This window comes from Lolium rigidum, chromosome 2 (assembly GCF_022539505.1).
Source record: "Lolium rigidum isolate FL_2022 chromosome 2, APGP_CSIRO_Lrig_0.1, whole genome shotgun sequence".
NCBI lineage: Eukaryota > Viridiplantae > Streptophyta > Magnoliopsida > Poales > Poaceae > Lolium > Lolium rigidum.
The window spans coordinates 207,530,585-207,554,240 of NC_061509.1; the positions used below are offsets into that span (position 1 = coordinate 207,530,585).

At 45.9% G+C, this 23,656-nt stretch overlaps 1 protein-coding gene across 1 annotated transcript; it reads right to left on the reverse strand.

Annotated features, from left to right (window-relative positions):
- Positions 1-21,986: 21,986 nt before the first annotated feature.
- LOC124688023 (actin-depolymerizing factor 1) lies at positions 21,987-23,605 on the reverse strand. The gene is made up of 3 exons (XM_047221738.1): positions 23,577-23,605; positions 23,204-23,469; positions 21,987-22,282 (listed from the first exon to the last, which is right to left on the reverse strand). The coding sequence occupies exons 1-3, from the start codon at positions 23,577-23,579 to the stop codon at positions 22,132-22,134; spliced, it is 420 nt and encodes a 139-aa protein (XP_047077694.1). The 5' UTR covers positions 23,580-23,605; the 3' UTR covers positions 21,987-22,131.
- Between the last annotated feature and the right edge of the window lie 51 nt (positions 23,606-23,656).

Here is a 23,656-nt window from a genome sequence, read left to right on the forward strand (position 1 = left end):
GAAATTCTCCACTGTCTCAAATTGTACGTTGAGAGCTATTTTGCCCAAGGGGTAGCTGGGCTTCTCGGCCGTTATTCCATGAAAACGTGTTTCCGTTGGTTTCATATTGGCCAGCGAAATATGCATCGTTCTCAATGTATCTGTGTAGATTAGATTTATGCTGCTTCCTCCATCTATAAATACTCGAGGGATCTCATACCCTTCGATGACTGCTGGTAACACCATCGCTGAATGTCCTGGTCGCAGTATCTGGGGTGGGTGATCTTCTATGTTGAATCCTATTGGCTGATCTGACCAATTAAGGTACTCACCGTCGAGTAATCAGCTTTTGCGATATGTTCGTTGGCCTGCCCTTCTTGATCATCACTACGTACTGATCTCTTTGGCTGCGTATATCCGCTGCTAGCGTTTGGAGGACCCGCATTCTGCAGCTGATTTTGCTGGTTCCCATTGGTGATTGCTGGTGGTGGTGGTGGTATGTGCACCTCACTTCTTAGCCTTGGTGCATATCCTCTATTAACTGCTTTAGCTTGTGTGTTTTATGTGATCCTTCGCAGGGCCTGGAATGTTAGACAATCTTTTTGGAGGTGACCAACGCCCTCCTTCCTTCGAGATCTATATAAAAGTGCATCTGGCATGGTCAGTTCATGATTTCTTCTGGTGACATGTTGTACGCTCGTGGATACCTGGATGATTGCTCTGCCTACTAGAATTAGGCGCATCTCAATTGTCACTTTGCTGCTCACTGCCCCTGCGGTAATCATCGTGGTGGTTGTTACCATTGTTGCTACGGGAACCAGCCAAGACTTGGCTAGGACCGTCGTATTCCGCAAATCTGCTAAATCTTCATCTATATTGGTTGTTGTTCCTGTTACGATCTTCCTCAGGTGAACGAGGCTGCTTGTTCTAGACAACATCTTCGCCATCAGCCCACTTATTTGTTATGTCCATGAGTTCCGCAACCGTTCTCGGGTTCGCTCTTCCCAGCTCTTCCACTAGGTCTCTTCTGCGGATGCCTCCAATGAACGTGTCGATTTCCCTTTCATCAGACACATGCTCAACCGAATTTTTTATGAGGTTCCACCGCTGGATGTATGCTCGCATTGACTCGCCCGATTTTTGCGTGCAGGTTCTCAACTGCTCGATCGATGCTGGCTTTTTGCATGTGGACTTAAAGTTCTATAAAAACAACCTCTCGAAGGTTTCCCAATTGTCTATCGACCCTTCTGGAAATTTCCTCATACATGATCTTGCGGCTCCACTGAGGTGAACTTGAATGCTTTGCATGGCCGTTGCTCTTGTGCCTCTGGTTAACTTTACTGTTTCCAGGTAGTCAACCAACCAGTCTCTGGATCTTGGAGTACGTCGAACTTTTTGTAGTTGTCGGGTAGTTTAAAGCTAGCAGGTACTCGAGTATTGCGAACCCTACGGGTAAAGCAAGGGAGTCCTCATAATTCCTCTTCGCCATCCTCGGCTGTGTGGCGAGTTTCTCGACTTCTATCTTCGCGACCTCTCTCTTCATGTGCTCTACCGACTCGTTGCTAAGCTGCGTTGTTCCTCGCCTCGCCCTATCTTTGGATATTTTGAGTTGCGGCTGCTGCATGTCGAGGGCTGTGTTGCCGATGTGGTGACCTTGATCTGCGAGATCTTGCGGGTTCCTGGATGACCTCTCTACCAGCTATTGCTTCCCCACTAATGTCGATGCCTGCCATAGCAGTTTGATTATAAGGATGCTCGAGGATCGCCCTAAGGTGGCCTGGTTGCCATCAGATATGCATGTGTTGCCATGTAATCTGCTTCTGGCGTCTTGGGCGTTATGTGCCCTCTCGAATCTACCGACATGAAGGAAATGTCGAGATCTTGAATCAAATGTTCTCCTCGCTCGGCTTCGGGTATGCCTGCCATCCGAGACATTGCTCTTCCTCCCAAATTAGCTATGCGTTCCCTGGATGCATTCTCTGCTACTTTCCTTGCATCTAGTTTCTCTTGCATCTTTTGCAACTCGCGTCTTGTGCGGCTGAGTTTATATTGATATGTTGTTAGCTCCTCTGCCGGTTCTTGTGTTGTCATCGATTCTGTGCCGTTTATGGCCCTTGCGGCTCTATCCCATGCAGCTTGGGAAAGTTGCACCTGCTCTCTTGGCTGAGCTCCATCATATTTGTTTCATGTTCCTTTTGTGAGATTTGTGGGATCGACATAGGGTTTGCCCAATGGGTCGAAAGCCTCGGATTGCTCATCTTCCTCTACTTTGCGACCCGACACTGTGAGCACGCATATCTGATGGTGTGCTGAGTCTGCGCTATCGTTGAACTCGGATCTTGAATCATCGAGTTCCTTCTGCGTGATGCTAGACTTGGCATCCACACACCATGCAAAGGGTAGGTGACACCATCTTATGGATCGGCAAAGACCTCTTCGCTAACAGTGAAATTGGTGTTGTTGGTGAGGTCGAAATTAGTGAAGTTGTTGGAGTTTGTGCCTTGAAGCGGATCGGCTTCAGCGGTCAAGCCGAACATCATCCTGCCGAACAGTTCGACGAGTTTCCCGTGTTAGCGGGCTTGGTCAAGCATAACGGAGAAATCTCCTCGTCGCCTGAGTCGATGGATGATGTCGATGATCCCGAGGATTCAGGCTCGGCTGCCGGCGGTCCCTAAAAAATTGGTGCCAAAAAGCGATATGAACCTTCCTTCCCGACGAGGAAGTGGAAACTCCCGAACGTCATGTTCATTGCTTCTCCCAAGTTGGCATATGTAGGAAAACGGGCGGGAGGGTGAGGAACAAAACCGACAAGACCAGATTGGATCTGTTTACCTCCTTCCATTGCGATGCTTGATGCCGATGATGATGATGCCATCGAGATCAGGACCTTGCTACCCTCCCACAAACGGCGCTAATTGACGAGGTATCAACTCGTCAATGCCTACGGATTGTAGACTTAGGGTTTCGTGGAATTAGAGGGCAAGTAGAACTCGAAGGTGGTCAGATGAACAAAGGCGTCTAACTAGAAAAAAAACGGTGGCTAGGGTTTCACAATGATCGATTCTTTCTTTGCCCTTGGCTTCGCCTTTATATAGGATGCGAAGCCGAGGCTTACCGTGTCGTACAAGTATACAAACATCAGGCCACATTGGGCCTTTCCATATATTGTTACAAGTTTCCCTATATTGACTCTACTTTCTTGGGCCGCACATCTTCGGCTTCATGGGCCTCCAAACCTTCGAGTCTGTAGGCCTTCAACTCCTCAAATGCCTTAAAACATAACCAGGGGTATACACATGATGCCCATTAGGCATACCCATGTCAGGGGGGGTCGATCCCAGTAGAAGCGTCAGCAACCCCGTGTCGGCCCCTTAGCATAGGGTGTGAATCAGGCGCGCCGACACCTGATGACCCACAAGTATAGGGGATCGCAACAGTCTTCGAGGGAAGTAAAACCCAATTTATTGATTCGACACAAGGGGAGCCAAAGAATATTTGTAAGCCTTAACAACTGAGTTGTCAATTCAGCCGCACTCGGAAACAGACTTGCTCGCAAGAGTTTATCAGTAGCAACAGTTTTATAGCAGTAGCAGTAGTGAAATATAAGCAGCAGTGTAATAAATACAGCAGTAGTAATTATAGTAAACAACAGGATTAAAATACTGTAGGCACAGGGATGGATGAACGGGCGCTGCATGGGTAAGAAAACTCATGTAATAATCAAGGCAGGGCATTTGCAGATAATAATAAAACAGTATCCAAGTACTAAATAACTATAGGCATGTGCTCCGTATATAGTCGTACGTGCTCGCAATGAGAAACTTGCACAACATCTATTGTCCTACCAGCCGGTGGCAACCAGGCCTCTAGGGAAACTACTGGTAATTAAGGTACTCCTTTTAATAGAGTACCGGAGCAAAGCATTAACACTCCGTGAACACATGTGATCCTCATATCACAGCCTTCCCCTCCGGTTGTCCCAATTCTCGTCACTTTGGGGCCTCGGGTTCCGGACAGCAATATGTGTATACAACTTGCAGGTAAGATCATAAAACAATGAATATCATCATGAATCAATAACATGTTCAGATCTGAAATCATGGCACTCAGATCCTAGTGACAAGCATTAAGCATAACAAGTTGCAACAATATCATAAAAGTACCAACTACGGACACTAGGCACTATGCCCTAACAATCTTATGGCTATTACATGAACAATCTCATCCAATCCCTACCATCCCCTACAGCCTACAGCGGGGATTTACTCACACATGGATGGGGAAACATGGATGGTCGATGGAGAGGCGTCGGTGGTGATGATGGCGATGATCTCCTCCAATTCCCCATCCCGGCAGGGTGCCAGAACAGAGTTTCTGATCCCGAGATTAAGTTTCGCGATGGCGGCGGAGTTCTGGATGTCTTCTGGCTAATTGGTCGAACCCCTGTGCGTTTTTAGGTCAAGAGCCTTAAGTAGTCCAGAGGGGAGCGTCGGGGGCTGGCCGAGGCGGCGCCACCATAGGGCGGCGCGGCCCAGGGGCCCACCGCGCCGCCATGTGGTGGGCGCCCCTCGTGGCCCCCTCCATCTCGTCTTCTGGCTCCGTAAGTCTTCTGTGAAAATAGGCCCATTGCAATTATTTCCGGGGATTTTCCTGAAAGTTGATTTTTTGCACAAAAATAAGACACCAGGGCAATTCTGCTGAAAACAGCGTTAATCCGTGTTAGTTGTATCCAAAGTACACAAATTAGAGGCAAAACAATATCAAAATTGTTCAGGTAAGTGGATACGTTTTGGACGTATCAACTCGCCCCAAGCTTAGCTTATTGCTTGTCCTCAAGCAATTCAGTTAAGAACTGAGTGCGATAAAAGAACTTTCACGAACACATTTGTTCATATGATGTAAATATTCTCATGATATGGACGAGTACTTAGGCAATTCATAATAAGATAGATGCAAATAAAGTCATCTAATAGTTATGTCAATCATGAAAAGATACCAACAAACTAATAGTAAGCATCATGAATCATATCTATCAGCGGGATTGCAATGTTCATAAAGAGACATGATAAAGTGGTATCTCGCTTGCCTGTATTTGTACAGCAAAACATAAATGCCCAGGCACCTCTGAATTTCATGGAAAGACTAGAAGTAAAGATTATCAAAGATAAAAGCATCAAAGTTATACCACAATTAACCATATTCTGGGACAAGCATATTGCACTAAGAATGACAATTATGCTCTCAAGAAGGTGCTCAAAGAAAGGATGGTGACTCAACATAAAAGTAACATATTTACCCTTCGCAGAGGGAAGCAGGGATTAACATGTGCTAGAGCTTTTCATTTTTAAAACAGAAGTAAAATTGTTTTGAGAGGTGTTTGTTGTTGTCAACGAATGGTAGTGGGCACTCTAACTACCTCGTCAACCCGACTTTCAAGAGCGGCTCCCATGAAGGATGTTATCTCTACCAAGCAAGGTAAATCATCCCTCTTCTCTTTTGTTTACACATGTATTTTAGTTTCATTATGGATGACACTCCTCCCAACCTTTGCTTACACAAGCCATGGCTAACCGAATCCTCGGGTGCCTTCCAACATTCACACACCATGGAGGAGTGTCTATTTGCAAATTAAGTTGCTTACTGATAAATCAGGGCAAAACATGTGAAGAGATTTATTGATGAAAGTTAATTAATTGGGGCTGGGCACCCCGTTGCCAGCTCTTTTTGCAAAATTATTGGATAAGCGGATGTGCCACTAGTCCATTGGTGAAAGTCTGTCAGGAGTAAATGACAAGGTTGAAAGATAAAACACCACATACTTCCTCATGAGCTATAAAACATCGACACAAATTGAGAAGTACTTTGAAGGTTCTAAAGGTAGCACATGAAAAATTTACTTGGAATGGTTTGAGATGCCATGAATAGGTATTTATGGTGGACACTTTGGAATAACTTGGTTTTCAGGGGTTTGGAAGCACGAGCAGCATTCCCGCTCAGTACAAGTGAAGGCTAGCAATAGACTGGGAAGCGACAATCAAGAGAGCAATAACTGTCATAATCATGCTTGCGACAAAATAAAATTAACGGAGGCATAAAAGTGATACAAGAACTCTGAGGCAAAGTAAATCATCGAGGCTTAATTGACTTTTGTTTTTCAGTCATATGCATGCGTGAGCATGTGCCAAGTCAATTCAAATGAATTATTCGGAGGAGGATACCACAATGTCATACCTATCTATGAATAAAACAATGCAAGCAAATATTTATGACATGCTACTCATTATTAATAAATTGGAGCTAAACATGAGAGATCATGAACTACTAGACTTTCATTAAGTGACATATACCTCACATGAACCAACTAAGCATGCTCACATGGATGAGTATATGTACAAAAATGAAAACAAATAGAGTTCATACCAGCCTCTCACCACAGTCGAGTTGTCGTAGATCGTCATTATTGCCTTTCACTTGTGTGGCTTGAATAATATGGAATGAAAACCAAGATCCAACCACCGGAGACCGCTGAACTCCATAATAAACTTTACAAAACCGAAGAAGAACAACAAATATTTTTGGTGTTTTCGAATTGGAAACAAGAACGAAAGTAAAATCTTTTTGGATTTTCTCATAGCAAACTAACAATAGTAAATAAAGCAAAATAGGAATGAGGAACCAAATAAACAAATGATAAAGAGAAACAACAGAAATATTTTTGGTCTTTTTGTGTTTTAGGAAAGAAACAAAGCAAAAACAAGAGAATGAAAACTAAAAGAGTCACATAAACACAAAGTGGCAGAAATCCGTCAAACTTGACAGCAGTACAGTAATCATTTTTTCCGAAAATCTTTCGCTATTCAAATCGAAAAGTTCTCAACTAATGAAAGTTAGATAACAACCTGGGGAACATGCACAAAAATTGGCTTCTCAAAATAACGTTCTGCCTATTTTTAGGAATTTTTTTAGTATCAGTCCAGAATCTGTTTTTTTTAGACAACACCTCCCCAAATATCATCCTACTCATATTAGAGGCAACCATTAGAAGCTAAAAAAAGTATGTACAAATATCCGGAAATTGTAATATGCAGTGAATGAGTGATGCCGGCATACCTCCCCCCAAGCTTAGGCTTTTGGCCTAAGTGGAGATCAATCCCACGGTGCCCATGAGGTGGCACCTCCGTAGTATGATGAAGAAGGATTCCTGTCCTTGGTACATGTCGGAGGACGCACCGGATACGTGACGATGGTACCCGTCGGAGGGCTCGGCATCCTCGGAGTCGTGCTGCTCGGTGAAAGCCAAGTATCCTCAGCTGCTCATCCACCTCCTCCTTGGAACGCGACCACGGCTTCCTGCGAACACTGAACAAATCGGCCTGCGGCAAAGAGATTTCCCTCTCATCCCCGTCAATAAACAACATTCTATAGACAATATTTTCTAAATTAGAGTTAGTTGTGACAAATTGGTGACTCTTCATAGCAGCAATATCAAGCTTAATAGGAGTTAGTTTCTCATCACTAGGATCAATAGAAAAACCTAGATACGCAACAATACGTGAGGCAATAATTCCTCCATAAATAGGTCCCTTACTATCTAAGCGACGAGCAATAAGAGCACCAAGATGATAAGGTGTACTTCCAAGTAAGTGCAGCAAACCAGAAAAGCAAGATGATAACTAGAAATGTTGCTAGTGTTCTCCCTACCAAGAATGCTAGTAGCAAGATAGTAAGTGAAATATCTAATGGCAGGGAGTTGAATGTTCCTTATCTTGTCGCGCTGAATGGTGCGGCTATCATCATTGGTAACTTCTCGATAGAGTTCCGTCAAAGCTTTGGGGCGGTTCTCGATCTTCTTCGCTGTACCTATAGGAGTAATATCCAATGCAGCACAAAAATCCTTCAACTTCATAGTAATAGGCATGTCATAAATCCTAAATTTAACTGATGGTGTGAAGGGTGAGTTGCTGAATTTAAAGCTTTCAACAAAGATTTTAGTTAGCCTGTAAAATTGATCACTCTCATCTTCCATATAGGTAGATAAGCCCACACTATTGATGAGAAACAAGAAGTCATCAAGTAGCCCTGCATTACGCAAAAGTCAAAGCATGGAAAGGATGAAGCATTAGGAACTCCATTATCCTCTTCAGCCTTCAAAGCTAGGTGCAATGACATCCTCATCATAGGATCGCCTAACTCGAGTGGCTGCCCTTGAAGGCCTTGCCGCTCTTGTCGTATCCCTCTCGAACACTTCTCCAAAGGTGTGGTTATGCATTTTCCTTTTCTGAAATTTTTCAACAATCATTATAAAAGTTGATTTCGAGACATATAAATGAGGGAAACTACTATAGGAACTTGATAGAGTACTAAACATGCATCAAAACTAATTTTTACAACTTAGAACAAGCATGCAAACTCACTTAACATGTCATCTACAGCAGCAAAATACTCAAGATATACTCAACTAAACAAAATTCTATTTGGATAATCGGAGGAGTCACATACCGGAGAACAAATGCCCCAAATCTCTGCAGCAAAGATGGGCTGAGCAAGGAGATCGAAAATCTCGAACAAGAACAGCAAGAAACTCGGGTTTGAACAATGGTGGTGTGTTTTCCCGTGAAAGAGAGTGGAGTGGTAGGTGGATGAGTAAGTGGAGGGCCAGGTGGGGTCCTCACCACAGGGTGGCGCGCCCTCCTTGCTGGCCGCGCCGGCACATGGGGTGCAGCCCTGGGGTGCCCCACTGGTCAGCCCCAGGCACTCCCAGGTTGCATTTTGAAAATAGGACCAGCGGTATAATTTTTGTAAATTTTTTAAAACTTCGAAAAATGCACATTTCTGGGTGTTAAAATAACTATTACAGGGCAGAAAAAGATTTTCAAACTTCTAAACAACTAAAGCATCTTGCAAAACAAGTAGTACTACAGAAAGTAAACAAGTGTGGAGAAAGAAAGAAATGTTGTTTAGCTCTTCCATGCATATAAAATATACTTGTTAACAAGGTTGATCAAGTCTTGCCACCAAATAAATTTTACATGACATAAGAAGAAATAAACCTCAAATTAATCATGTTACCTTATATTGTATTGATATGGATCCAATCATAATATTTTGATATCCTTGTTTAGGCTCATATATAGGACAATCAATAACTCCCACTTTGATAGTTCTCAAATTAGAAATTGTATTAACTCTATATACTTTATCGATCCTCTTGGGAAAATAAACAGTATGCTCCTTGTCATCAACATTGAAAGTAACTTTTCCTTTATTGCAATCAATAACAGCCCCTGCAGTGTTAAGAAAAGGTCTTCCAAGAATCCCTCCTTTGATTTTAGTTTCTTAACAGGAAAAGGCATTTGCTTTTGAACCCAAGGTTCTCTTTCATTACCATGTTTCTTAGCAATAAAATCTTCTTTAGTGTACCTTTTATTTTTAGCATGCTTTTCAGGTTCATCTTCAACCTCTTCTTTATCAGAAACATCATTCTTATCATTATCTTTATCATGTTCATTACCATTTCAGTTTCAGCATCAGAAATAGAAATACTATTAGGATCATTAACAGGCTCAGAGAATTCTACAACAGTTTTATGTTTCTTCTTCTTTTTCTTAGAAGGAGCGCTAGTTTCTTTAGTTCGTTGAGAATCTTGTTCAATTCTTTTGGGATGCCCCTCTGGATATAGAGGATCCTGAGTGGAAACACCGCCTCTAGTTGTTACTTCATAAGCATGTTTTTCTTTAGAAGTATTTCTTAACAAGTCATTTTGCACTTTACTGAGTTGATCAATTTGAGTTTGAACCATATGAAAATGTTTAACAAGCATCTTAACATCATTGGAGGTTCTCTCCACAATATCATGCAATTTACTAATAGCTTGAGAATTTTCCATTAAATGATTCTCTACTCTCATATTAAAATTATCTTGCTTAACAACATAATTATCAAACTCATCTAAACATTGATCAGGAGGTTTTGAGTAAGGAATATCTTCTTTATCAAAGCGTTGAAGAGAATGTACCTCAATCGTGGATGAAGGGGGAGTTATCTTACATAAATCTTCTATGGGGGTAAATTCTTCACATCTTCAGATTTAATACCTTTCTCTTTAGGAGATTTCTTGGCTTCCCTCATATCTTCATCATTTAATTTAATCGTACCCCTCTTCTTCAATATTGGTGTTGGGGTTGGTTCAGGTGTAGTCCAATCATCATGATTTTGGCCTATTCTAGCCATTAATTCTTCATCTTCGTCTGGAGTTCTTTTCCTGAAAACACAAACAGCACAACTATCCAGGTATGCCCTAGACTCAATGGTTAGTCCACTATAAAATATATCAAGTAACTCATGCTTTTCCAAATCATGTCCAGGCGAGCTCTAAGAAGAGAGCAAAACCTTGCCCAAGCTTCAGGCAATTTCTCTCCATCTTCCTGGTCAAAACTATAAATTTTCTGCAAAGCAATATGTTGAGCACTAGCAGGAAAATATTTTCGAAAGAAAACATCAAGCAAACCATTTGGACTATCAATAGAATCAGGAGGCGAACTATTATACCAAGTTTTAGCATCATCCTTTAATGAGAAAGGAAAAAAATTTGCAACAAAATAAGTACGCTTCTTGATATCATCAGAAAACAAGCTACTCAAAGTAGAAAGCTCATTCATGTGTCTACAACACTTTCTTTTTCAGTACCACAAAAAGGTGTTTTCTCAACAATAGATATATGAGATAAATCAAGAGAGAAATCATAATCCTTATCCTTAATGTTTATAGGAGATGTGGAAAATTTAGGATCAGGAGACAGTTTATATCTAACAGCATGTTGTGCAAGAAGTTTTTTAATGTTACTTGCACCAGTAGTAGCATTACATTTATCAATAAAATCATCATCAAGTTCCACATAATCTTCATCAAGATCATCACTAGAGTATTCAACGGACTCGGTGAATTAACAAAGTGTAACAGTATTTTCATTAGGAATTTCAGTATTTTCAATTTGTCTAGACCTAGCAATTGTAGCATCTAGAAAAGGACCTAATGAACCATTATCATCAAGCACAGTAGAAGCATCATTAAAATCATAAGAGGAATTTTCAGATTCAGCAGAAGTAGCAGCATGTGAAGCGTGTGGTGGTGAAACAAGTTGACTTATCACAGATGGTGAATCAAGAGCAGAAGAGGTACTCAGAGTTGTACCTTTTCTTGTAGTGGATGGTAATATGGCGACTTTAGCATCGCGAGGTTTACCCATGATGGTGGATTTGCAGCGAACAATATCAATTCAGGTGAACTTGCAAATAAAGCTATGCTCCCCGACAACGGCGCCAGAAAATAGTCTTGATGACCCACAAGTATAGGGGATCGCAACAGTCTTCAAGGGAAGTAAAACCCAATTTATTGATTCGACACAAGGGGAGCCAAAGAATATTTGTAAGCCTTAACAACGGAGTTGTCAATTCAGCCGCACCTGAAACAGACTTGCTCGCAAGAGTTTATCGAGTAGCAACAGCTTTATAGCAGATGAGCGTAGTGAAATATAAGCAGCAGTGTAATAAAGACAACAATAGTAATTATAGTAAACAACATGATTAAAATATTGTAGGCACAGGGATGGATGAACGGGCGCTGCATGGATAAGAAAACTCATGTAATAATCAAGGCAGGGCATTTGCAGATAATAATAAAACAGTATCCAAGTACTAAATAACCATAGGCATGTGTTCCGTATATAGTCGTACGTGCTCGCAATGAGAAACTTGCACAACATCTATTGTCCTACCAGCCGGTGGCAGCCGGGCCTCTAGGGAAACTACTAGTAATTAAGGTACTCCTTTTAATAGAGTACCGGAGCAAAGCATTAACATTCCGTGAACACATGTGATCCTCATATCACAGCCTTCCTCCTCCGGTTGTCCCAATTTCTGTCACTTTGGGGCCTCGGGTTCCGGACAGCAATATGTGTATACAACTTGCAGGTAAGATCAAAAAACAATGAATATCATCATGAATCAATAACATGTTCAGATCTGAAATCATGGCACTCGGGCCCTAGTGACAAGCATTAAGCATAACAAGTTGCAACAATATCATAAAAGTACCAACTACGGACACTAGGCACTATGCCCTAACAATCTTATGGCTATTACATGAACAATCTCATCCAATCCCTACCATCCCCTACAGCCTACAGCGGGGATTTACTCACACATGGATGGGGGAAACATGGATGGTCGATGGAGAGGCGTCGGTGGTGATGATGGCGATGATCTCCTCCAATTCCCCATCCCGGCAGGGTGCCAGAACGGAGTTTCTGATCCCGAGATTGAGTTTCGCGATGGCGGCGGAGTTTTGGATGTCTTCTGGCTAATTGGTCGAACCCCGTGCGTTTTTATGTCAAGGGCCTTAAGTAGTCAAGAGGGGAGCGTCGGGGGCTGGCCGAGGCGGCGCCACCATAGGGCGGCGAGGCCCAGGGGCCCACCGCGCCGCCATGTGGTGGGCGCCCCTCGTGGCCCCCCTCCGTCTCGTCTTCTGGCTCCGTAAGTCTTCTGTGAAAATAGGCCCATTGCAATTATTTCCGGGGATTTTCCTGAAAGTTGATTTTCTGCACAAAAATAAGACACCAGGGCAATTCTGGCAAAACAAGCGTTAATCCGTGTTAGTTGTATCCAAAGTACACACATTAGAGGCAAAACAATAGCAAAAGTGTTCAGGAAAGTAGATACATTTTGGACGTATCAACACCCTCGTCCACGTAAGAAATCACCCGCAGGGCCCTTCTGCTAGACGCACCGCTTTTCCCCTCCTCCCAACGCCGCCCGTGCCGACTCCCGCCCATCGCCATCGTTGCCTTCGCGTCCCCTATGCTAGCCTTCCACCCCGCATGTCCATAAACCACCGGCCATCGACACCGCCGCCACTCCCTCGACTGGCCACCGCTCTTTCGGTCGGAATAGAGGTTGCCGTCACTGCCGCCAAAATGCCAACCGCCCCGCCCGAAAGGTGTTCGTCGAATTGACACAATGGGAATCGACAACAAGATGTTGGTGCAACTGTTCATGGAGGAGCAGAGCACTGCTGTTGTCTGACGGTAACAACAACTAATTTTGACGATCGTCCTCCGCGTTCGCCAGCCCTTCCTGGCCGTGTCTCGACGCGGTGGTTCAAGGCCAGACAAGAGGAGAAACATCGACCGACATCGTCAAGTCGGTGCCATGCCTCTTGAGTGCGACTACTTCGCCCTACAATGCTACTCATTTGCCGAAGGAATTTTGGCACCGGTTTAGAATGAACAAGGATCTGTTCATGAAGATTGTCTTCGGCGTCAGGGAGTACGACGACTACTTCATGAGCAAGTAAGATTGCATAGGTTTGTGGGGCTTCTCCTCAATCAAGAAATGCACTTCTGTAATGCGCTGTCTTGCATATGAAGGTCCTCCAGATACAACCAATGACTACCTGCGCATGGCGGAGTCGACATGTTCACAGACTGTCTACATGTTTTGCTGAGCCGTCATTGCGGTGTCTGGTGGGGGTTATTTGAGATCACCAAGGGAAGATGATTCAACTCGAATCCTGGAACAAAGCGCAACCCGAGGGTTTCCTGGGATGCTAGGAAACATCAACTATATGCATTGGGGTTGGAAGAATTTCCCTTTAGCTTGGCAAGGGATCTACAAGGGGTATACCAGTGAGTGCAGTGTCATTCTTGAGGCGGTGGAAAACTATGACATCTGGTTTGGCATGCGTTCTTTGGCATGGAAGGAACAAACAATGATATCAACATGCTGCAGCGCTCTCCGGTATTTTTCAGGCTGGCTGAGGGAGAAGCTCATGCCATAAACTTTGAGGTAAACGGCCACGCATACAACAGGGGTACTATCTAGCTGATGGCATCTATCCAACGTATGCTACATTTGTGAAGAAAATCCCGGCTCCGCTTATTTTGTGATTTGCCAGGAAGCAGCTCGCAGGGATGTTGAGCGTGCTTTTGGGGTGCTTCAACAACGTTTCGGCGTTGTAAGGTTGTTGACGTCAGAAACCCACTGGCGGGCAGAGACAGGCAACACAGTAGAGCCGGGAACAACTAGGGCTGCGGCTGGCCCCAGTCCCTCAGAGCGACGGCCCGCAAAGCCTCCTGGTCACACGTCCGATGCTATCGCAAGGGCGTGCCACCTGACCTATACCTGGTCGGGAAGGTGTGGATGATGCCTCGCTTAGTTTCCTCGCATGGCATACACGTAAACATTAAATACGAGCCTCGATCGGCTCTCGAGTTATCTCCGTGAATCGGCTCAAAGAGCCGATCCACCCATGATTCGAACGAGGTGTCCGAATATATGGTGGTCCTGCTTGATCAAGATAAAGCTAATGAGATCTACGACGATTTAGGGTTTTCACCGCATAATCGGATCATCCTACTCACGATTGGGCCTCGCGCTCGCGCACGGTGACCGTAAGCCGATCCTAGACAGGGCCTAAAACCAACACGAGGTTGATCCCCGAACATCCTTTCTAGGGCTAGCAAACGTCACCCTACACGCCGCCGGATCCTTCAACCCTTTGTAGGGCCTAACTAGTGCGGATATTAAACTAATCCTTGTAGAACAAGGAGCAACCGTAACGGATCAGATCTACTAAACTATGATCAAGCGGGTGCCGCCCCTACACCCGAGATAGGTGTAAGGGCGGCTAGATGCATGAGGGTCGCACTACGACAAGCATATGATACGAAGAACAATGCTAACCCTAACACATCTAAGATAAGTACGTTGCTCGCCATCAAAAAGGCTTCGACGACGAGCAACGCATGAACAACAAGATAGGCTTAGTGCTGCCTAGATCGCAAGATGCGATCTAGGCAGCATGGTGCTTACCGGAGAAACCCTCGAGACGAAGGAGTTGGCGATGCGCCGAGATTTGTTTGTGTTGAACGTTGGTTGTTGTTTATTCCATAAACCCTAGATACATATTTATAGTCCAAGGGACTTTCTAACTCAAGCGTGCACCTAACCGTGCACGGGAAAAACTCTAACTCCTAATCGACACGTAACCTAATATGTTACAGATACAAGGGCAAACTAGCCCAAACTTTGTATGAAAGGCCGATTCACGTATTTCTTCTATACATATCTTCAAGTCCATCTTGATCGCGGCCCACCTCTGACCCGGTCAAATTCTGGTGATAACACATGCCCCCCTGGTTTTGGAAATGACATTTCCAAAATCATTACGCTTTTCTTTCGTCGGGTCATGTCGTGGCAGAGCAGAAACTGCCGCAGAATCCTCATCATGATGCCTTGCCCCTTCCACTTCTCCACGTGGCTGCAAAATTTTCCTGTTGGACATCATCTCCTCGGAAACTGCTGTGGCATTGAATCTCCCCCATATCCCTTTCATTTAACCGTTCTAAACAGCTCGCTCCTCCTTCGTCCTCCTCGCATCAGCATCCAAAACCCCTCCTGTGCCACTATGTCTTCCTCCTCCTCCTCCTCCGAGCTTTCCTACGGATCCTCCTCCTCCCGCGAGACGCCGCCGGAAATCCGTGCCCCAGAAAAATGGGACGAGGAGAGCCACGTCTCCTCCATCTGGTCCGAGGAGGACAAGTCCTTGACCAGCGGGGATGAAGATCTTCAGTTCCTCGCCGACGGGAAACTGGAGTCGGAAAGTGAGGACGACCGGTTCCCCTGGGACGGCTGCCCCACCTCTGAAGAAGAGGAAGAGGAGGACGACGACGACGACGATGACTCCCTCGAGGGCTACCCGCCGGCGAAGCGCCTCCGCATGTGGTGGGACGACGACAGCAGCGACGATGAAGACGGGGATGAAGCTCCCGTAGAGGGCTACGGGAGTAGCGACGAGGAGCCCATCGGCAGCAGTGCCGATGAGAGTTCCGAGGATGACGACGAGGGCAGCAATGGCCCGTAGATTAGGATCTACTAGTGTAGGCCTAGCAGTAGTAGATTGGTCAATAGACCCTTCTTTTGTTCTTCCTTCTTTGAGCAATCGGCTCTTTCTCTGTAAGAAATCCTGTTTATGAATGAAGAATTCCCTTTTAACTTGATTTCGCCGATTTCTACTCACCCGACCTCGTCGACTGTTGGCCTAAACCATGCTTAATGACTGATGGCAACGCATCAGTTTCTTACGATAATCTGCGAGACAGGCCAATTCAGTCATCCAAGCTAGCCAACTCTGCCGATGACGATGGCACAGCCGACCTTAGTAGGCTGGCGATTTGATCTTGAGCAGGCGTCTTTAAGAGAGCCCTGGAACTGTCTTGGATGTTCAAACTGATGACTCCGTAACAAAAAAACACCACTCTCCAGACCAGTTGCGATGTAGGGCTAGCCGATTCCAACCAAATCGGCTCCCCAGAGCAAGGACCTTTAGGGCGAGCTGCCCCCCGAGCCTTAATCAAGGCGAATCAGCCAAATGTGCCGCCATTAGCCTCAATTCATGACGTAGCCAGCCGATTTTAACCACATTGGCTCCCCAGAGCAGAGAACCTTCAGGGTGAGCTGCCCCCCGAGCTTCTTCAGTCCACTTCTTTGTCTGAGGCGAACTACCCTTAGCCTGATCTGCGCATCCCTGCTGCTCCCGGCATTGTTTTCGCAGAGAGGATCCGAGCCATTGAACCATTGAACCACTCCATTGAGGAGTTCTTCCATCATAGTCTCTCTTCGTGGTCCACTTCCTGCTCCATTGATCCTCTGACAGTTATACCTCTTGAGTCGATGGCCATGCATCGGCTTTTATATCCTTAAGTCGATGTCTGCTGCATCGGCTGTGCTTAAAAAATTTCGAATTTTTCGGCCGATTTATGTATCGGCCCCCATACTTCAATACCCATCATACAAGGATATTTTAGGCTGCTAGGCATTTGCAGGACGCTTCTACTGAATATCCTCGTGTTTTGTCCACCTGGGTGCCCCCCGAGCCGATTCTTTCAAAGGACTTGATGGTATCGGTTCTGTTGGATTAAGTGTTGAACCCAGGCAGAATGGTTGGTGAGGATAATTTTGGCCGATTGCTGGAATCGGCCTCCACGTTGCTTGCTCGATGAAGGTTTTGTAACGTTCCTCCATAAATTTTTGGGGCCGATCACAAGGATCAGCCTCGCCATGTTTGCTCATTGATTTGCTCTTGCTACTCGTTCATGCCGGTAGATAAAACCAGCCCAATCTCTGACTTTATCACGTTGGTGCACTTGCTGTCGTCCACCTTGAGTGCATCGTGTAATCGTGGAGCACTAAGCTTCGTCGGAAGAACGAGCACCATGTTTGTGCCAGCCGATGTTTCATCATCGGCTTTCCTTTGCTTGGGGCGCCACTCCATTTTCCGTGGACGACCCTTTTCATCCAGGGTTCGCTGAACTTTCGCAGCCAGATCAGGCCTTGCCTTCCTCAATGTATGCAAGTATAACCTTTCGGCTTCCTCCAAGCCGCGCAATCGCTGAACCCCGCGCTTTGGGAACGGCTGAGTCCATCAGGGCACCACCTTGGTCGGTGGTACCTGTCTTCTTCTTCTCCCTCGTCTTCTGAATCTTCAAGATCTTCCAACCGAGGGGACTCAGCGCGTTTGCTTTGTGGCGGGAGAGGCCCTAGGCGCTTCAATACGGATACGTTGGCTGCCTCCTTCTTCTTCTGGTTGCATTCTGGGCAATTGCCGATTGTGGGCAATCGGCTCATTCCTGAATCCCAGCAGTGTCTGAAGAAGGGATAGTCCCAGTGCCTATCCTCGTCGACTCGCTCCCCCAACTTTTCCTTGGCGCGGCGCTCGTGCTCATCCTCCTCGCGATCATGCCGACGACGTCTCATGTCGTCCCTAGCCAGACGATCTTCTTCATCATCGTCGTTGTACCGCCGGCGTTGGTCATACTGACCCACATACTTGTTGAGGAGGTGATCAGAGAGAGGTCGTTGATACCTTATGTTTTTCACTTCTCCCTCTGTGACGTAGCGCTTGCCGTCTTGGCGGAGCCGATCGCGTGGAGCGGCTTCCTCTGTATCTTTGCTATGAGAGTAGCTGCCCTCATCTCCGTCCTTACCAGAGTGGTGTCCAGGTCCTACCATGTTGATATTGCACGAGAAATCCGGCTGGCACCCTCCATGGTAAGTATACTCCACCATGTTCACGGCGGGGAAGGGGTGTGTGTCGACCTTCATGGCGTACTGGTTGAAAATTAACCGTCCATTTTCTATCGCCATTTGGATCTCGCTGCCGCCACACCCTGCGGTCGTTGGTGGTGTGGGTGAACGTGTTATGCCACTTGCGGTATGGCTTTCCGTTCAGCTCTTGCACCGTGGGGATCTTGTGGCCTTCCGGTACCTTTATATGCTTCTCCGTGAGTAAGAGATCAAAAATCCGCTCGGCTTTGGTCAAGTCGAAGTCGAACCCTTTTGGAGGGCCTTGTGGCTTCACCCATTTGCGGGACACGGGGCCCGACGCTCGAGTCCATTCAGCCATCGCTACCTCTCGATCTCCCGCAGCACCTTCATCCTCGTCCGCCTCTACCAGGGGTCACCGCGCGCTTGAATTTGTCCTGGTAAACATCCGGGTGGCGCTGCTCATATGCCGACGGCTTCGCACCATGTGCGCCAATGAAGGGTAGTCCGCTTGGGAGGCCACGTCCTTAATCGATGATGAGAGACCCACCACCGCCAACTCGATCGCTTCTTTTTCACTTACATGAGCCAAAAAGCATCGGTTCCTAATGGTCCTGAAGCGCCGGACGTATTCTGACACTGTCTCCCCGCGCTTCTGTCGTACTTGTGCTAGATCGGCAATACCAACCTCGGAAGCCTCTGAGTGATACTGCTCATGGAACTGCTCTTCCAACTGCTTCCAAGTCCGGATGGAGTTCGGTGGCAGCGATGTGTACCACCCGAAAGCCGATCCTGTGAGGGACTGTGCGAAGAACCTCACACGCAGCTCGTCTGATGCTGAGATCGTGCCCAGCTGTGCCAAATATCGGCTCACATGCTCGATGGAGCTCGGAACCATCCGATCCGCTAAACTTTGTGAAGTCCGGGAGCCGATATTTGGGAGGTAGCGGAATCAGTTCGTAATCGTTGGGGTACGGCTTGGTGTAGCCGAACGTCTTCCTTTTCGGCATCATGCCGAACTGATCTTTCAGAATTGTACAAATCTGATCCGCGGTGATGGCTGACGGTGTCGAACCCTGAAGATTCGCTGGGGTGGCATACTTAACCAGCCATGCTTGCTTTTCCGGTTCTAAGCCAACTGCAGGAGCTGGGATCTGGAGGTTTGTCGGAGTGGCGTACTTAGCTAGCCACGCTTGCTTCTCAAGATCTGCTCCTGATGTTCCTCCTGTTGTTCCGGAGGCCCTCGCTGTCGCAACCTGGTTCGAGAGTGCCCGTGTATTGCGATCCGGTACGTATGCGCACGCGTATCCGTGCGGGATCTCCTTGGGTGCCTCAGGTAGGAATTGGTAGTCACTAGGATCCCCACCAATCTTGTAGACGACGTATGCCGATGAGTTCGGCAGTTCCGGTGCCGCCCATGCGAACGGCAACGGAGGATGGGACTGGAGTGGCATCTCTCCTTTGAAAGTCCCCGCAGCTGGTCCCGACGGAGAATATCGGTGGCTCATGATTTCCTGGACCACACGCGGAGCGACACGCTCCAAAGTGTTCACCGAGGCTCTCGAGTGGCGGTGCAGCGACCGAGCCACCATGTAGTTGATCTCCCCGACGCAGCGACCTGGTGCGTTCTTCCGACGGGGCGGACAAGTCCACTCCATCGAGTGCGCCTTCGGGTGTGAAACCCTTCCACCCGACGCCATGGGAGCGGGTTCGGTGGAAAGAGCCGATGAGTTCGGCTTCGAGGGTTGCCTTGATCTCGTCATGTTTCTTCTTGAGTTCATCAGGCAGATCCTCGTACTTTACCGGAGTGCTTTCCGCCATCTCGGATGTAGATGGCGATGTGGTGGATGTCGAAGGTTGTCCCACCGGGCGTGCCGGAATGTGTTGACGTCGAAACCCACCGGCGGGCGGAGACAGGCAACACAGGTAGAGCCGGGAACAACTAGGGTTGCGGCTGGCCCCAGTCCCTCAGAGCGACGGCCCGCAAAGCCTCCTGGTCACACGTCCGATGCTATCGCAAGGGCGTGCCACCTGACCTATACCTGGTCAGGAAGGTGTGGATGATGCATCGCTTAGTTTCCTGCATGGCATACACGTAAACATTAAATACGAGTCTCGATCGGCTCTCAGGTTATCCTGTGAATCGGCTCAAAGAGCCGATCCACCCATGATTCGAACGAGGTGTCCGAATATATGGTGGTCCTGCTTGATCAAGATAAAGCTAATGAGATCTACGACGATTTAGGGTTTTCACCGCATAATCGGATCATCCTACTCACGATTGGGCCTCGCGCTCGCGCACGGTGACCGTAAGCCGATCCTAGACAGGGCCTAAAAACCAACACGAGGTTGATCCCCGGAACATCCTTTCTAGGGCTAGCAAACGTCACCCTACACGCCGCTGGATCCTCCAACCCTTTATAGGGCCTAACTAGTGCGGATATTAAACTAATCCTTGTAGAACAAGGAGCAACCGTAACGGATCAGATCTACTAAACTATGATCAAGCGGGGTGCCGCCCCTACACCTGAGATAGGTGTAAGGGCGGCTAGATGCATGAGGGTCGCACTACGACAGCATATGATACGAAGAACAATGCTAACCCTAACACATCTAAGATAAGTACGTTGCTCGCCATCAAAAAGGCTTCAGCACGAGCAACGCATGAACAACAAGATAGGCTTGTGCTGCCTAGATCGCAAGATGCGATCTAGGCAGCATGGTGCTTACCGGAGAAACCCTCGAGACGGAGGAGTTGGCGATGCGCCGAGATTTGTTTGTGTTGAACGTTGGTTGTTGTTTATTCCATAAACCCTAGATACATATTTATAGTCCAAGGGACTTTCTAACTCAAGCGTGCACCTAACCGTGCACGGACAAACTCTAACTCCTAATCGACACGTAACCTAATATGTTACAGATACAAGGGCAAACTAGCCCAAACTTTGTATGAAAGGCCGATTCACGTATTTCTTCTATACATATCTTCAAGTCCATCTTGATCGCGGCCCACCTCTGACTCGGTCAAATTCTGGTGATAACAAAGGTACACTGCTCTCACTTGGTCTGAGTCTCATACGTGTGATGTGATGAACATCCTGTGTGATCATGCACAACATGATCATTTAGAGCGAGCGCGGCGAACCTGTGCATGATGATTTGCCTCTTGTCGTTCACATGCATCAAAAAATCCGAGATGCAGGTGTTTATGTTCAACTTCAGGAATCTGGTTGTGCATTTGTTGGCGAGAAGAGGAGTCACCAATAACGCATGATTTAATTTGAATTATACATGAATAATTTCCTTTGTATTTGTGTTAAACTAGTTAAAATATTGTATGAATAATTTTATGTGATTGAAATATTGTAAAAAGAAAACAAAAAAATTTGGGGGCGCCGGTTTGGGGGACGCCGGTGTGGAAACCCGTTCCCTAAATGGAAGATGCGGTGCCGGCGGGGCGTCGGTGGAGATGCTCTAATACATTTATTTGAGTGAAATGAATATAATTTACTCTTCAATTACATGATTGTATGTCCCTTGCTCTAGAAAAGTGGTATTTGAACTAATATCTGTTCAATTTTACATTTGTCATCTCAGTCTGGTTCATATTTTGGTAATGCATAATTGCTGTCTTTTTACGCCCAAAAATAAGATTTGTTGAAAGAGCAAAGGCTCCTGATAAAAAGGAGACGATAATAGGAGAAAGTTTCAGAATTCAGAACACACAGTATTGGAAAAGACACGCACAGCAGCAACAGAGAGATAAAATCAATTTTTTTTTGTGAAACTCGGTGATTACCTACAGCACATTAGGGTTCACACCTTGCATCAAAATGCACATATGTTCTAGTTTACAGCAGGAACAGAGACTATGGCACCAAATACGGGGAAAAAGAAGAATGAAGACGGCATACAATCTCATACATTACACAACACTTTGCTTCCAATGGCACGAAAAACGGATGGGGAGGAATTGCAAGAACAGGAGCCGGTGCCGATGAAGGCTCTCTGCTCCTGGGTGTAGGTAGTAGTAGCCGGGCTTGGGTTTTTTCGCTCAGAGGGCCCGCGCCTTTACGATGTCCATGCTCATCTCGCTTGGGTCGGTCGCCTGTAGCTCCACCTGGATGCCGTCGAGCTCCCTCTTGAAGCGGTCCTTGGAGCTCGCGTACAGCATCTTGCTCCTCACCCTTGCTATGTCAGGAGCCCTGCAAAAGAAATAGCAGGACGCACAACAACGCTGCTTCAGTATTCAGCTGAAAATAGCCGGAGGCAGTATAATTATGTTGCGATATTTGCACGATCATGCTTAAAGATTTTACGGCATGGAGTCTACTCGTTAATGTCAGGACACAAGATTACTGAAATCAGAAACCAGCTGGTTAGAACAAACATCTTGTGGCCTTTTCAGAGTCTTAATCCACGCTGACAAATGGCCACAAATGATCATTACGATATATGAGAAAAATATGAAGACACATCTTCCTTGCTGTTAGCATCTGTAACACAAAGTTGAATATGTTATCATGTCATTCTTCTTATATCATTGGTAAAAGATAGTAGGGCTAATATTAATAGGCCACATATGTCTACCTGAACAAACTGAAAGATTTGCATAGAAATGAATAAATATAAGGTCAGCTATTAGAGTGGCAAGACTAGACAACATCCTACATTTAAAATTTAGTGTAGAAAGATGTTTTGTATTATCTTCCCTGACATAGATCTATGCTGCTATTTTACTGTGGAAAATAGGCTAATATGTTTCTTCCTGATTTCTTTGCAAACTGATCTTAAAAAATTGCAGGCTTTGATCATCAGTATCATATGAAATAAATTTCTGAATGTTCTTTAATGATAGTTAGATATGTTAATTTTATTAAGAACCAGTAAAGGGTGTTTTGCATTATATTTCATAGAAGCCAAATGGTCCAAGGAAATACCAAACTGCAGTGATCTAACATGCACAGCCGATTATTTCAGATTGAATCCCATCCTAGTTCAGAAATTTATATTGGCAACTGATATTCATAAGATCCAATAAACACCTTCTAGAACTGAAACATACTATGGAAATGGAAAACGTTATGATCTTAAACGAAGAATAAATGTCGTCTGGGGAGTTTTACCAAGAGATGAAGAAGATCTTGCTCTTCTGGCAGTTCTCATCAGTGACGAAGTCAAAATCAAACACTGCATAGCGGCACTCATCAGCGGGTAAACAGGCTGTAAAATCATCATAGCTCTCATTAGGCTGCCCCACCCTGTCCACCACCACCTGCTGCACTTTCTCGTTGATCTTGAACACAATGAAGCGGAAGCTCCTCTTCGCCTTAAGTTCCTGGAACTTGAGTTTGCATTCGTCGCATACGGCCATTCCCGATGCAGAATTCGACTTACAAGAAGGAATCCCCATAACATATTAACATACATCACCCCGTTATAAGGGGAAAAAAAATTCTTGAACAACATTCCAGAAGAATGAGATTGGGCTGCACTCACCATGGTTGATACTTTTTTTTTTTGTCCTTCCTTGCTTTCTTCGGTTGAGAAACGAACAGGGTGTGGTGAAGGGAGGAAGG